The sequence below is a fragment of the Rhinopithecus roxellana genome, chromosome 14, assembly GCF_007565055.1.
Source record: "Rhinopithecus roxellana isolate Shanxi Qingling chromosome 14, ASM756505v1, whole genome shotgun sequence".
In the NCBI taxonomy this organism is placed as follows: Eukaryota; Metazoa; Chordata; class Mammalia; order Primates; family Cercopithecidae; genus Rhinopithecus; species Rhinopithecus roxellana.
In genome coordinates this window covers 83,680,147-83,695,816 of record NC_044562.1, presented here as the reverse complement: position 1 = coordinate 83,695,816, position 15,670 = coordinate 83,680,147, and the positions used below count along the sequence as shown (strand labels likewise).

At 34.1% G+C, this 15,670-nt stretch overlaps 1 protein-coding gene and 1 non-coding gene across 7 annotated transcripts in view; both read right to left on the bottom strand.

The window, feature by feature from the left end:
- Positions 1–1,580: 1,580 nt before the first annotated feature.
- COBLL1 (cordon-bleu WH2 repeat protein like 1) overlaps positions 1,581–15,670 on the bottom strand; it is a 161,711-nt gene continuing 147,621 nt past the window's right edge. For 5 of the 6 annotated variants that reach the window (XM_010365314.2, XM_010365316.2, XM_030916708.1 and 2 more), the window contains 3 exons: positions 11,078–12,648; positions 9,021–9,197; positions 1,581–2,870 (listed from right to left, as the gene is read on the bottom strand). In XM_010365314.2, coding sequence (XP_010363616.2) covers positions 2,784–2,870; positions 9,021–9,197; positions 11,078–12,648 — 1,835 coding nt within the window. In that variant the 3' untranslated portion in view covers positions 1,581–2,783. The remainder of the gene's footprint in view (positions 2,871–9,020; positions 9,198–11,077; positions 12,649–15,670) is intronic. The other variant, XM_010365315.2, reaches the window with a different exon arrangement.
- On the bottom strand, positions 4,483–4,617 carry LOC115893356. The gene has a single exon (XR_004053368.1). It is a non-coding gene; the product is annotated as a small nucleolar RNA SNORA70 (small nucleolar RNA).

Genomic DNA, 15,670 nt, shown 5'->3' with positions numbered 1-15,670 from the left:
ATATATATATATATATGTATATATATATATATTCTGAATTATAATATTATATAAAGAAATAACTTGATTGGGGGAAAAGAATGAAAAGCAAAATGCCTAGATGCTAAAAATTATACATGAAAGTCAAAAGTTGGTTCTAGACCATTCCTTTATCTTACTTGCGCTGTTATTTTAGGATGAGTGAAAACTACTTGTCACAAATTTCTTTCCCCATTGAGACAGTAGCACACATTCTCCTAAAATGGTGTAGATAAGGCAACTTTTCAGAACATAAATGTATTAATGGTTTATATACATAGCCCCTAAATTCTATGTGACCTTTAAAACATTATTTTAATTATAAACTACAAGTATACTAGAATCTAGAATAAGCACTTGTTTTCAAACAGCAGTTTATAAAATACTACAAACACAATTGATGCCTCTTATAAATCTCCTCAATTCAGTCTTTCTTGGTTCCCACAGGTAACCATCAGCAAATATTTTTTTTCTACATATACAGCAATAATTTATAGTATCATTTTTTATATTTATACTTTATATAACTAATTTCGTGAAACACGCCTTGTTCCACCACTCACTCTCGTCACTTATTTTTGAGATGTATTCATACTGACACATATAGCTCTAACTTGTTCATTTGGACTGTTGTGCGGAAGACTATCACATGAATATATGCATTATCAAAGTTGAGCACGGGTTAGGACCCCTTTCTGCTGTTTTACACAAGGCTGCCATGAACATTTTTGTAGCTGTCTCCTTATGCATGTGCGTAAGTACTTATGTAAGGTAACATGGTAAGGAATCTTTAATTTGACTAGATATTGCAGAACTGGTAGTCAAGCCAGTGTATTTTCCCACCAACAGTTAGAGTGCCCACTGCTTGATGTTCCTGACAACACTTGCTATTTTGAAACTTATGTTTTTGCTAATTTGATGTGGGGCCTTTCCATGTTTTTAACTTGTATTTCCCTGATTATCAGTGAAGGGTATTTTTTTTCCACGTTTGTTGGCCTTTTGAATTCCCTCTTGTAAGAATAATGTGCTGATATTTCTATTAGGTAGACTTATCATGACTTGTAGGAACTTTTATATCTTCATAAATTAAGCCTTTCTTATATATTAATATATTGAAAACATCCTACATGTCGCTTGTCTTTTAGTTAAGTCTTCAATCCAACTCAAATATATGAAGGTTTAAATTAGGGATCTAAATTTATATGTTTACTAGTAGATATTTATGCCAACACAATTTTTTTAAAAAATTTACTCTTCTCTACTTGCTTCTAACAACATAACTTAAGTATCTACATATGGGGGTCTCTCCATCTGATTAGAGGAAAACAGCAGCAACATTTAGCATTTGAGATGGCCATGCCATGCATCAGGAACTATTCTAAACATTTTACATGCTTAGATCATGCATTTTGGAGTCAGAATGCCAGGGCTTAAATGTACACTAGGGATCCCTGATAAATGGTAAATTTTACAAATTTCTTGTTTGTTCACTGGCTAATAGAAATGTATGCATCAGGTAAGGGAAATAAATATTCTGGTTGACAGAAACTATATTTTTTAAAAAGCACCCCAAATATACAACTTACTTTTATTAAATAGAAAAAAAAATCCCCAAGAGGCAGATATCCCAGTAGTTTTAGTGAAAACAAATTTAATATCATCTTGTTTGAACAAAGCTTTTAGAATAAGTGAGCAATTAAATTCTTAAAGTAGGGACAGAACACCAACAGGCTCTAGACTCCAGAAGAGCTGTAAGCCGACAAATTGGCATTGTTTTGCTTAACAGTTTTAGCTTCAATGTAAATATATATTATTACTTAGGATATTAGCATCTGAACTATATAATGACTATTTTATCATTTTACTTGAATTAAAACCAGAATTTCTGGAACTTCCAAATAGTCTTTAAAGTTTTTCAATATAAACATAAACTAACCCCTATTCCTCTCTACATATCAAATGTGAAATAACTGTCACAATATATCAGAATTTTCACAGAAAGATTTTTAAGGCTTCTGGCACATAAAATGTGTAATTTCTGTGTGACAATGTCATAATTATATACAGAAAATATTTTAAATTCTTGTAGAATTTAAGTTCTAAAGATTAAAAAAACAAGAGTTCCATGTTAATAAAATATTAAAATACTATGAGCTTGCCATAAAATTGACAGTGATTTGTAATTACATAAAGAATACACAAGGCAAGTCTTTCACACTAAGTGATTCATCATTGAAAACAATTATTGAACTGATATACTTATTTGATATCACTAGTTTTCTAAATTATTCTTTCAGCACAAAACAGGCTTTCATATAACTTATAAATATTTCCAATTGCAACATTGAGGCAGCAAATTTCATATCTATGTTTGTCCTAGTTGTATGTCATACAAATATAAGTCTATGAATCTTATACTTTTGTCTAAGTCACCATTGTAGAGAATGTGCTGGTAAGTGAAATCAATACAAAGTGATTATTTTTCATTTGTAAAAAATGAAAATCATTTACACCTTGTTTTAAAGTTCTAAAGCAGCATATTCAACTCTTAAGGCAAAAAAAAAAAAAAAAAAAAGATTAAAAAATTATTATAAATTATAAATTCTGGTAACTTTTCTTCTGGCATTAAAAGCCACAGCACAAATTCTAATATTTTAACATATAATATATTAGTGTACATCTGAATATACATTTGCCAAAATGTTCCATTAGTATGAAGTTGGTCTGAAGTGGAAGTGAAGTGCAGTGGTGTGGCGGGGTAACATTTAACGGTCATCCTGGGCATCAGGGGACATGGAATGGCTGAGTCTTGACCTTCCATTCACAGATATTGTATTTGATGGAATGGTAACCTAAGAGAAAGAAACACACTTTGCACCCATCAATTTAAAATGGGACAGCTGTCTAATTTTCAATTTTCAACAGTTACCACATTTCAACTTCTGCTTTATTGTAAATGCTAAGTATTTATTATTCAATAAATTATAATCAAGAATAAACATTCATTCTACCATAAAATTTAAAAAGAGTTGTTATTTTCACAACAAATAAGTTAAATAATCCATTAACACATCTTAATCTGTATAAAATTACCAAATCAACACAAAGGACAAGAGCACAAACAGACTGCAAGCCAAGCTGTTAAAGAGCATTTTTAGCTAGATTAATTCTGTAATTCTGGCTCCCCAAAACTGCCTCTGAGAATGTGGAAAGATAAAGTGAATTCCACAAAGCAATGAGTTTTACAAGTTTTGTACTGATGGTATAAATTAACGTGAAATCCCCCTCCCCATGGTCTCCTATTTATTCAAAACAAAAAAAGGAGTCCTTGGTATTAAAAATGCTTTCATGTGAAGGATTTAAAAAGTAAAATCTGTGACTGTTAAGCCAAATGATTGCAGACTGAAAGGGAGTTTTTTTCTTTTTCTCAGTAAGTAAACTCCTAAGTTTCAAAATTCTATGGTAAAGTCTTATATTCACAAATTATAAGTGAATAAAAACATGAAAACTAGAATTTTCTACATAGTGTGAAATTCCAGCTTTTGAAATATGTAAAGTAATCTGGATTCTGAATAGTAAATATCTATATTTTGAAATATCATACCTGCAATATAATAAAGATATTTTAAGACAGTTTAGATTATAATTTTACTAATTTAGGTTCATAACTAAACACTATCATCTTCTCACAAGAAGACAACTAGAGTACAAATGGCCACAGATTTTCCTAGCAACCGAGTAAACTGGTTAAAAGGAAAATGAAATTGGCAAATTTAGTTTGGACTTGGCTTCCCTGTGCTTCGTTTTTTGCCTTTTACTAAATAAAGATTGGTCATCTAAACTAATGAGTTTTCTCGACTGTCTAATGAATGCAGGATGGAGCAGAGTGATTGACGCTACACACCTAAAAGAAAATGGGTAAGAAGAAGAGTTGCCATCAGCAGAAGGGAAAACTCATCTGCACCCTGTTTAGTATACCTGTGAGATTTCTTTCCAAGAATAGCCAACAAATGACAGGTAATGACTTCCTTTTTTTGGGGGTGGGGGAGGAGGTAGAATTTATTGGTGAGTATTAAGAGGGGGCAGCACTGTGGAAGCCCTCATGAGTGCAGGGCCCAGCACTTGTCCAGAGGTCCATGATTGGGGATGTACTTGACCCCACAGCCATCTGGGATGAGCCACTTCTCAGCCACCATGTCTTCAAATTCATCAGCACTGAACTTGGTGAAGTCTCACTTCTTTGAGAAGTGGATCTTCTGGCAGCCAGAGAACTTGAACTTGGCTTTGTGCAGGGCCTCAATCACATGCTCCTTGTTCTGCAGCTTGGTGCAGATGGACATGGTAACTTGGCCAATGTGAACCCTGGCCACAGTACCCTGGGGCTTTCCAAAGGCACCTCGTATGCCTGTTTGGATCTTACATTGGGGTAGTGCAAGGTCAGAGACATGAACATACATCTGAAAAACCTATCACCAAGGTCCCTTAGAGCAACCTATATAAGAAACAGGCTGCATACACTACCAAGGAGGATGCTGTTTGCAGCCACTGCACACTGGGCCCCCATAAGGAAAGAAACTCAGAAGGTTTAATTGGCTGCAGAGGTAATGACTTTCATTGTGGAAACTTGGTCCCAAATGTTTCTGTGTACAGGAGAATTATTTTGTAATTCTTGCCAAAATTGCAGTTCTCATAATTCTTTGTGAAGGGGAAAATTTGTTTTAGGCATTTAGAAAACATATGGATGGCTCTAAATGTCTCCAAGTAAAAGATGCTCATTGTAGCACCATATATAGAATCCAGTTAAACGACCACCAATAAGGAACAAATAAGCTATGTTACATTCATAAAGTCAAATACTATGTAATCTTAAAAAGAATAGTACAGATATATATATTTAACAGCTTGAAAAAGCTTCAAAGAGACATTTGTTTATGAATGGATTTGCAGAGTATTCCATTTTGTAAATTAAATACATTTACATATTATAAAAGTGGCCTAGAAGCTTACAGAGCAACCTATCAAGAATGGCTATTTTTGAAGAAAAATGACATCATCTTTACTATTTAAAAACTTGTTTACTAAACTTTTAAACAAAAGAAGCCATCACTAGAATACTAGTTTATAAATTCTGAGGGCAGAGATCTTACTGATTTTAATGCCAGTTTATACCAACTTTATATCAATATTTATTTTAGTGCCTGGGACAGTGTAGTACTCAATAAATATTTCTTGAATGGAATATGGTAACTTTTTACAAACATTCATAAAGAAAAAAGAAGGTATCACTTGAATGTTTTTGAATGAGGAACATATTATACTTATAATACAGATACTTAAAAAAACATTTAAGAATTTACTGATGTGAATATCTACTAACTGATTGTCTACTCTTGAAGTTTAAAGAATTTTTAGGAATTTCACATAGCTTTATTTTTTCCACAAGGAATGTAACTATGAAAATTTCTATCATTTACATTTACTTTAAAAATGTAGAAATCGCTGCCAACCTGAAACTCTGGTTGTTCAAATTTAAACTAAGGAAATATGAATTTAAAAAACTAATTAAATAAACAAAACAAGCCAGCAAGATTCTGTATGACTTACCCAGTTTTTTCCTTCCCTCCACCTTCTGTTGAACCAAAGATAAGTCTTACATTTGAAAAACACTTAATACATAGTGATAAATATCAAAATATGATTCACTATTTTCAGACCTTACTTGTAATGGGGTAATAACTTGATTTTTAGTAAATCAGAGACTATCAAGTACTGAAAGCCAAAGTTGTTCTTATGTCAATACAGGCCAAGGGTAATGAATTAATCTGTCTTGTTCTTTGTAAATAATTTGCTGATTCATATATAAATCTTAACATCACACAATTTATAACATACTGAGCTCGATTTATTAATGCTTTACATGAAGAAAAGACTAATCTCTGTGACTACATGGGGGTTGAGTAGGGGTAAGGTGTGCAAAAAAATTCCTTCTGAAACATGAAAAAAATGGCATATTTATGACTACATTTACACTAGAACAGTCAACTGGATAATTGTTCTATTGTGAACCAACCATTATAACGAAGGTTAATTGCCTGCGTATGAACCAGAGCCATAAGACAAGTGGGTACCTGGAGTTAAATTGAATATTTGGGTGCCAAGATATAGAGAAACACAGAGCCAACTTTCTGATGAACAATCTAAACTTACCATCAAAATCACCAGAGATTTTATTTGGCAATACAATTGTTGTTCTATAAAAGAAATGTCAGAATTTAAAAGAAACTAGAAGAAATCTTCAGTACAGAACAGAAACACAGGACTTAAGCAAAGATCACAAGAAATTAAGAGCCTGCCTGTGCCCATTTTTACTTCCTTTGGCAATTTTTTGAAATAGAATATATATATGTATATATATATAGAAAAATTCACTAAATGTAAATACGTAGCCCAGTGAAAAACAAACATGCTTATAATGCACCACTCATGTCAAGAGAAAAAACACCTCCAAGTTCCCTATTAATCTTCTTTTAAAATTGTGGTATTTTCTTCATCATAGATTTTAGCCTTATATTGAATATTTTTATTGCCTTACAATAAATAACATTTATATGGATTACTTAGCTTTTTGATTACTCCTTAAATTGTGTGCATGGCCTACCTCAATAAGCCCTCACTGACCCCTTTTCTTCCCCTCTGGAAGTAATCAATCACTATCATAAGTTTTGTAATTACTTCCTTGCTTTTAAAAATAACTGCCGCTTATACATGCATCACTAAATAATGTAAATTAGTTTTGTATGCTGTCAAACTTTACGCATATATATCTATTTTTGTGCACACTATTGCATTTTACTATATTTTGTCCATTATTTGAATATACTGCTATTAATTCTACTAATTGGATATTAGGGTTATATTTATTTGGAGTTTTTACAAATAATATTCCATGAACATTCTTATGTGTGAGAGTCCTGGTACACAATCACATTTTTAGGGTATGTAACTAGAAGTGAAAAGTACTGGTCATGAAGTTTGTATATTGTGAACTTTACTAGATACCACGTCCATTTTTAGTGAAATGAGATGGATTATAGATGGAATTTTTATTTAAAACAAATTAGAATCTGGCACTATACTCAGAGCTACCAATAAGGTTCCATTGAAAGAGAGAAAATTTTAGATTCAATAGACCCTAAAGTAATTAGTTTTAAACAGGAAACAATTATAGGATAATCATTTAGTGCCCGCTTTTTATGTTGATTCATATTCAGCTCATTCTAGAAGCAATGAGAGTTGTCTGTGTGAAAGGACTGCCAAGTCAGGGCCCAACACACTAAGTATATAGCTGCTGGCCTGTATAATTCTGTTGGCCAAAAAGGCATTTCCAACTTAATGCAGTTTTCTGCAATTAGTTCACTGAAACTGATGAATATCTTCACTGACCTAGTATAAAGGCATCACAATCAGTTTCTGTGTAGTAACTTGGTTCTCCCATGGCCCCAATATACCACTGTATCTCAGGACCAGGCTGTGAATGCACAGAAGACAGAGGCTTCATTTTATTCATTTTTGTGTTCTCAGTATCTAGTACAATATTTGTTACTTATGTGCTTTAAAAACGCTTGCCAAATTTATTGAACTGAGCAACCAGTAGTGCTTGGTTTGAAACTCATCCTTAATTCACAAGATCAGAAAGAGAAAATTTTTCATAAATGAGAATGTATAATTTGTTAACATGGGCATTTATCCTTCTCTAAAAATATAAATTTGTTATGACCGATGAAAAACCAATTTCAATATTAAAAACTATACCAAATTGTTATGCTGCCAGGCACTAAAATCAGACTCTACAAATAATTTACAAAATTCAAATCTAATCCACTGTATTTCTTCCTTGTCTCCATGTTTGCCCAGACAAGGTGCCAAGTCCTCTGGGAAGGAATGGCTGTCACTCATACCTCCTCACATACACACCGAGGAAGTTGGCTTACACAGTCAAGTTTGGCCAATGTTGATACAGTTGAAAGGCCCAGAAAGCCTTTCCCCATTTCTTTTCCTATCTTTGTAGCATTCTGTTCCTTTGCAGATTTAATTTCTGTTGAGCTCAATACTGTGCTCAACAAGTCTCTTACTATTCTCTAAATGGCTTTTAAAACGATCACAGAAGGAATTCACACAATGAAATGCCTCAGGAGTTAATGGAATACTAAGTACTTTCCTTGTCTTAGATGTGGAGGTGCTTCCAACCAGGAGAATTAAGGGGAGAGAATTAAGGGGAGAAGGTTTAGGGAGAGGACTGTCTCTGGGGAGTCTAAGTTAAGTGCTGATGCCTTGTTCAAACCTTCACCACATCTTCTTCTCAGTGGATGAAGGGAATGCATGGAGGAAATTCACCTGAAAAGAATTCCCTGTGACACTTGGGTGTTTTTCCTGAGAAAAAGCAGACTTCCTCTTTTTATTCTACCCCACAGTAAGCAGGAGCTAGATAACTTTGGCAGGACATTAATAAGAATTGAATTTCTGCATTATTTATCATCTACATTCTCTAGATATTCTGTACTTTTTTTGGTTTAACCTATAAAACTCTTCCCTAAGCCTCACATATGGTAGTGACTAATCATGGCAAGAGCTATGACTACAAACTTGTAGGTTCCTATCACTAATTTACCTTTTTTGGAACAGGGAGGTATTTTCCAAAGAATCTTTCTTGAGGTGCTAGCATAATCTCTTAAAATAAGAGTCCAGGGCATTCTCTATATAGTTACATAAGAATGAACAAAATTCAAGTTCTGCACCTGGCCCATATTGTGGAAAACAGACCTGACATATTTTTCAAGTACATGTAAGACTCTGGAACTCTTTCAGCTTATACTTCAAAGACATAAAAGAGTAACTTTGGGAATGCTATTCAGATTTACATGCTAGAAAATTTTTACCCTAAGTATTAGTTTGACAATGGTGACAATAAACCCACTGTCACCCATCTGATAAAGAAGACTTACCCTTTTCAATTTGGCAGCAGCCTCTCCTGAACGGATTGCAGTCAGCAAACTCTGTCGCATCTGTTCTGGGTCAGAGCTTTGGAATGTTAAAGAACTTTGTCTCATAACAGTAAATGATGGGCAATCAGTTGGAGTTGGTATTTGGGAATTCTGTTCATTATGTGCAGAGTTATTTTCCTATAAAAATAAATGTGAAATATTTATATGAATGCCAAGAAAAGAATGGGCCATTTTTTGCAAAACATTTTCATCATCCATAGTTCTTTAACAATCACCATTTGCCACACTGGTGTTTCAGACACAGCTCTGTTTCCTCACCCACTGAATTATCTCTGCTGCCAGAGCTAAGCTGGAAGATGAGGGCAGTATTTTCTCTTGAACTCAAGAAGCCAAAGAAGAAAAGTGGTACCACTCTTTGCTTCATAAATACAGTGGTAATTTTATTGTTCTTGAATTAAACACTGCTGACTTCACCAATACACAGAATTGGTTAGAAAAGTCAAATTAAGATTTTTTAAAATACTACAAACTAAAAAATGACCCATTTTTGTGGTTTCAACATACTAGCTGTGAAATTACTATTTTAAAATGAGCAAAAGAGTCAAATAGACAATGTCACATTTGTTGAATCTAATAGATCATCTAATAAAGGAATACGAATTACTATGCTACACTTAGTAGCTTATTTTGTATTTCTGGAAGTCACATGGACTAAGTGCTGACCATGTTTTATTTTTTGCCATGAGAATCAATATATAAAAGTTAGGAACTTCCAAACTGAAGAATCAAAAATTGAATTACGCTTCTCAGGAAGGCATATTTAGTAACTGATGTAACTGGCATATGTTATCAAGTAATCTTAAATGTCTTTTTCAAACTGCCAAATACATATCTTTACCAAAAAATGATGCAAACAGGGCTCAGGCAATGACTTAAAAGCTTTATTATCTAAACCAAGCTTCCATTGTTTAGGAACGGTATTCTAGTCCAAGAAAAATCACAGGCTTTGTGCCCAAGTACAGAATTAACCTCTATATCATACTTCTATTCCTGATGCTATATCAAAGTAATAAACATAAATGTAAAATACATGAAAAAATATTATTTAAGATATTGTTATACAATTATGGAAAAACATTTACTTGGCAATATGGTTAACATTCTTTTGCTCTAGGCATGTTTGAAAAAGTAATATTAAATACTTCTGGAACTGTCACACAAGTATGAATGTATTCTTTAAACACTATCAGAGTAAGAGTACACAAAGCATTTCTTTAAAATTGCATGAGGATTATCATAAATCGTACTGTGAATTTCATCTTCTCCTTTGACTCTATTATCTGAAGCTAGCAAAATACAACACTTGGTTGACCAAACACTAAGTCAACAACACTCCTTTTTGATAAATATTTAAGGTTAGACAGTGGTTAGATAACAGTTTGGTCAACATACATATTATAGTTGAAAGTTGACACTGACTTAACAAAATGGGGAATTAAGAAAATTACATTTTAAAACTCTGCTTTCAATTTATTTATATGTGAAAATGCACAATATATGCAAGCTGAAGTTGAGTGTATATGATGGAAATTACATAGCTGAGAGATGCTCAGTTATTTTGTCTAGTCTCTGATAATTGTTATTTTTCCATTTCATTAAGACTATTTCCTTTGCTATTACACAGTAATGTAAAATTGGAGAATAAACCAGAAGATTTAGACAAGTTAAAAACAAATTAAGATAACACAGGAAAATAGAACCATAAACTAGTAAATATACCATACAAGTGATAGGAGCAAAGAAACTTTAAACCATTTGCTAATGACACAATTATATAATAATGACCTTATAGCAATATCTAAACAAGTTATGTAAGTTATAACTGTAAGCAAATAATCAGATTTTATGTATTACCACTCTCTTCACTACAATAGCTTAATTTCAGATTAATATGAGTTCAGAGTAAAGTAGCACACAAACATATCAACATGCTTGTTAATCCCCATTAAACCATGTCACTAAATTTGAATACTTATTTTTAAAAAGGCTACAGTTACCTTATCAGACACACCAAGTTGTGGGATGTCCACAAATGTATTTACAGAATGAGTCTTCCCTTCGTCTGTGTTGGCTGGAGGTTGGACCGATGCACCAGCACTGGATGACTTGGTGCGCTCTTTACTGAAAGACTGTGACCTTTTCACTACAGCGAGAGCAAACGGTGAAGGACCAGAACTGGAGTATGGTCGTGGGGCACCAAAAGTTTTCAGAGTCTTCAGGTTTTGTGTGGATACCTGACGAGCAGGAATTGTCGCAGGTTTCGGAGCTATGGGAGGAGGAGAGGCTTCAGCAGGCTTCTGACTGATGACATCATCATCAGTTTTTTCAACAAGGGGTTGTGGAACAGAGTGAGGCGTTTTATTTAAGGGAGAAAGAGTCTGCTCCGGAGAAGGCAGCATATCCCTTTCTGCCTCTTTATTTGTCAGTTCTTTTGGAGCAGGATTAGGGGCAGCATGGACACTCTTGGCAGCTGCAGATGTCACATAGTGACCCGATGCTCTCTTCTGCATCTGTAAAAAAAAAGAACTGGGTTTGGCCTGGGGATTAGAAGCCCGAGATTTAAATTTTGATTCCAAAATATTGTTTATGTCTTCCAAATTTGGTGCAAAAGGAACTGTGCCAGTGTCTCTTGTCATTTTGGGAGCAGGTTTCAGAGGACTAACCATGGCTCCATCAGGTGGGCTCACAGAACTGTGCACTTGATGCTCTGTTCTCAGGTTCGGCTTTGGTTTAAGGTCTGGCAGTGGCCCTTTTGGGCTTTCAGAAATAGCCGAATCTTCTGTTTGGATGGCAGTTTCTTTCACATTCTCATGAGTGTGCTTTTTCCCTAAAGCATGTATGTCCTGATCATCTTTATACCCTGTGGTTTCTGACTGCCAGTCTTTCAGTATTTCCAAGGATTTGGGAGGCACTATTTTATAAGTAGTCATTCCAATTTTGGGTATATACTCTCGTGTAATTTCATTTGAAGGTTTTGGCTTGGGATTGTAGTCCTGTCTATAAAGTGGATAATTCTTTAGGTAAGAAGCAGTTGAATTTTTATCAATCCTATCTATAGGAGGCAAAAGATCATCATTACCATGTGTACAAATTGGATCTTTTAGGGTAAGCGGATCTTCTGAATGTATAATTAGGGTGCCTTGACTCCTGAATTCCCTTGAGGTATCTACAGAATCTTGTGAACTTAAGGATGAGTGTTGAGTTGATATGTTGTTATTTGAAGTTTGCACACTTTCTTCAACTTTGGAGTCAGACAAATTATGATCTTGGTGTTTTCCATCAAAACTGTTACAAGAAGGGGTTGTCTGAATTGCTGCATCTTGCATTTTTGTCTTTTCTGCACTAGGTTGATTCAGTTTTTGATCTGGTACTGATGAAGCTGCTAGATGGTTTTCCTTGTAACTTATAGCAGTATCAGTTTCATGTGCCTGAGAGTTTGATGATCTCTCAACTTCCATATCAATGTCATTATTTTTGGCAACACCTCCTACATCGATTTCTGTTTTCTTCACTCCATTTTTCATATTGTCTTCTGTGTTCTTTGGAAAGACAATTACTTCATTTTGTACTATTGAGAGAAAAAAAATCATCAACTTAAATATATGAAAAAATAGAAAACCTCAAGCTTTTAATGCCTACTTTCTCCCACCTGAAATAGTTTGGTTTGAATTTGACAGATAATTTTCAACTCACTAACTATATAAAGGTAGGTAGTAGCATACAGAGAAAACAGTATGGGCTTTGGATTCATACAGACTGAAGTTTGGAATCCCTGGCTTAACCCCTGGCTTAACTAGTGTGGCCACAACATGTTAATTAACCCCTTTGAGTCTCAGTTTGCTCAGACAAAAAAAGGTGAAAATATGTATATTATATGTGTATCATTTAGATAGCATGCTCATTAGTATATTGACCACAATAAACACTCCATAGAAGGTAAGTAAAAACAAGTTTTTACTTCTTAGATGGCATTCTCCCATTGTTCATAATGACAAACAATAGAAACTGACAAATTCAAAAACTGTATTTTTCCTCTATTTTGACTGTCTTTTCTATAGCCCCTAGCATATTTATATTTTCATACCTAACACTAAAAGGAAAGGAATCTCAGGAAATGCAGTCAGTTTTAATGAAGGCCTTAACAGAAAACATCAAGATTTACAGTAAAAACAGAATCTCAGGCCGGGCGTGGTGGCTCATGCCTGTAATCCCAGCACTTTGGGAGGCCGAGGTGGGCGGGTCATGAGGTCAGTAGATGGAGACCATCCTGGCCAACATGGTGAAACCCGGTCTCTACTAAAAATACAAAAATTAGCTATGTGCGGTGGCGCACGCCTGTAGTCCCAGGTACTCAGGAGGCTGAGGCAGGAGAATTGCTTGAACCCCGGAGGTGGAGGTTGCAGAGAGCTGAGGTCGCGCCACTGCACTCCAGCCTGGCGAGAGAGTGAGACTCCTTCTCAAAAGAAAAAAAGAACAGAATCTCAGTTGATTGTCTTGTTAATTAGGTATCTTTGCAGAAGGCTGTTAGAGGACTTTATTTTTAGTTATAACATCGGTGATTTCAATGCATGAAATCAGTCATATTGGTTTTGATTTTTCTCTGTTGGAAATAGGCATCCTTATTCTAGAGTCAGAGTCAAAATCAAAGTAGAGAAAATAACCTTCCTCTCCTTTGCACTACTTTTCCTCTTGATTCTAATTCAGACCTCCTGAAAACAAAAATCATTTGCCAGTCTCTAGGTTAACAGAGCAACAGCTTCCAGTCAACAACATGACGGCAAAGCACTGGTAGGAGGCACGTGGAAGGAAACAGGCTTTGGGGTCTGTACCACGTGCCTAGTACTGAATTAAGTCATTCCTCTGCTCCTCTATTTAAATACCCTGAAGAATCATGCTTCCTGCACGATCACTGTGCTTATCTTCAAAACCCTAGTGGCCTTTTCACATATGGCAATAGTTTGCACAGCACAAGTTAAATGTGAGCTTTGGGGGTCAAACTGTGAAAGTATGCCAAATATTTCTCTATAGTTTTATCATTACCCACTTTTACTTATAAGGATGAGATGAAGTACACTGCCTAAAATGTAATGAGCTATATTATATAGTTTCTCTCTTAAAAAAAGAAAAAGAAAAAAGATATGCATGCAGAAAAATATCATGTTAGGCAAATTTGTATACAAATAGTTTTTTTAAAAATCTTCACGTTTTTAAACTGTGCATGATTACAGTTTTTTGGTTGTGGCAGTTAATATTACATATTGTGTTGCAAGATTCCTATATTAAATATGTAATTTTAAAATGGAACTCATTTTTATTCTTCCTAGATAAAATGCAACTGAGTATCAGAATACATATTATATACTTAGGTGAATTCTTTTCTCAATGACCAATGATTATTAACTATTTTGATTTACAAAATTAAGGACCCATGCTCTTAGGAACCATAGAAGAGGCATATTTCTGCCTCTGCTCTCAATTCACTTGTTTCATAAGTATTTTTCAATGTTCATATGAAAAACACTATTTTGAACATTGTTATAAGCATGGAAAAATTTAAGAAACAATCTCTGGCAGCAGGAAATGAATCTAAATGTATTTCCTTCTTTTTTTATTTCTAATTTTCCACTGAATATACGTATTTCCCAGTTCACACAACAGAAACATTTTCCCAAAGAAAGTAAACCAATGTAAGCATGTATTTTACATTGAATCCCCTTTTAAAAACCCTAATGTATTGGTTTTAGAATTATAAGTCTCTGTTTTTCATATTTTTGGTAGGTTACACCTACTTTACCACTGTCTAACTCTGAATTTCTTCTCAACATTTCATGATTACTTCCAGTGATTGGCAGTCCTGGAAGCCCAGAATCCATCCTCATCTACAACTGACAATGATGTTAACCAAGTGTTTATGAATGGCTAGATCATTTTCCAAGGATGGCCAGTAGAGGGAGAAGGTATCTTTTATACTATAGTGACCCTCTACTCAAAAGTGATACTGACGTTGACAAACTTACAAGAAGGTGATTTAGATAAGGGTAGGTAAAAAGGAAAACAGGATAAAAGTACTTAAAGAATAATAGACATTATTTACTTTTAGTTGACAAAGGTCATAGCAAAACAAAACATGTGCAAATCAAAATACCACATAAATGTACTTGTGACTCTGGCACTAACTTGACAACAAAAATCTTAACAAAAATGATTCAACTTGACTATTGTTTTAAAGAGAAAGAAGCAGCTTTTAAATCATAATTTCTCAATAGGAATGCTATTGCCATCATAGTACATGCTGTAAAAAACTGACTCAAGTGGAAAAGAATGAAAAACTTATTTGCTTTCAGATCTTCTCAGTATGATATCTCACAATGGTATTGAATGTGGGAGAAAATGAATCAGTAGCATATATATTCAAGTTAATGAACACATACCACACACATAAAATTATATATATATATAATTATATATATGACATTGCGATTATCTATGTCTTATTCAAATATGAATACTACATCCCTATGTTTTCTAAATATCTTAACCTAGTTTTCTATATTAACATAATAGATTGAACTATGAGAATTCATAAGCCA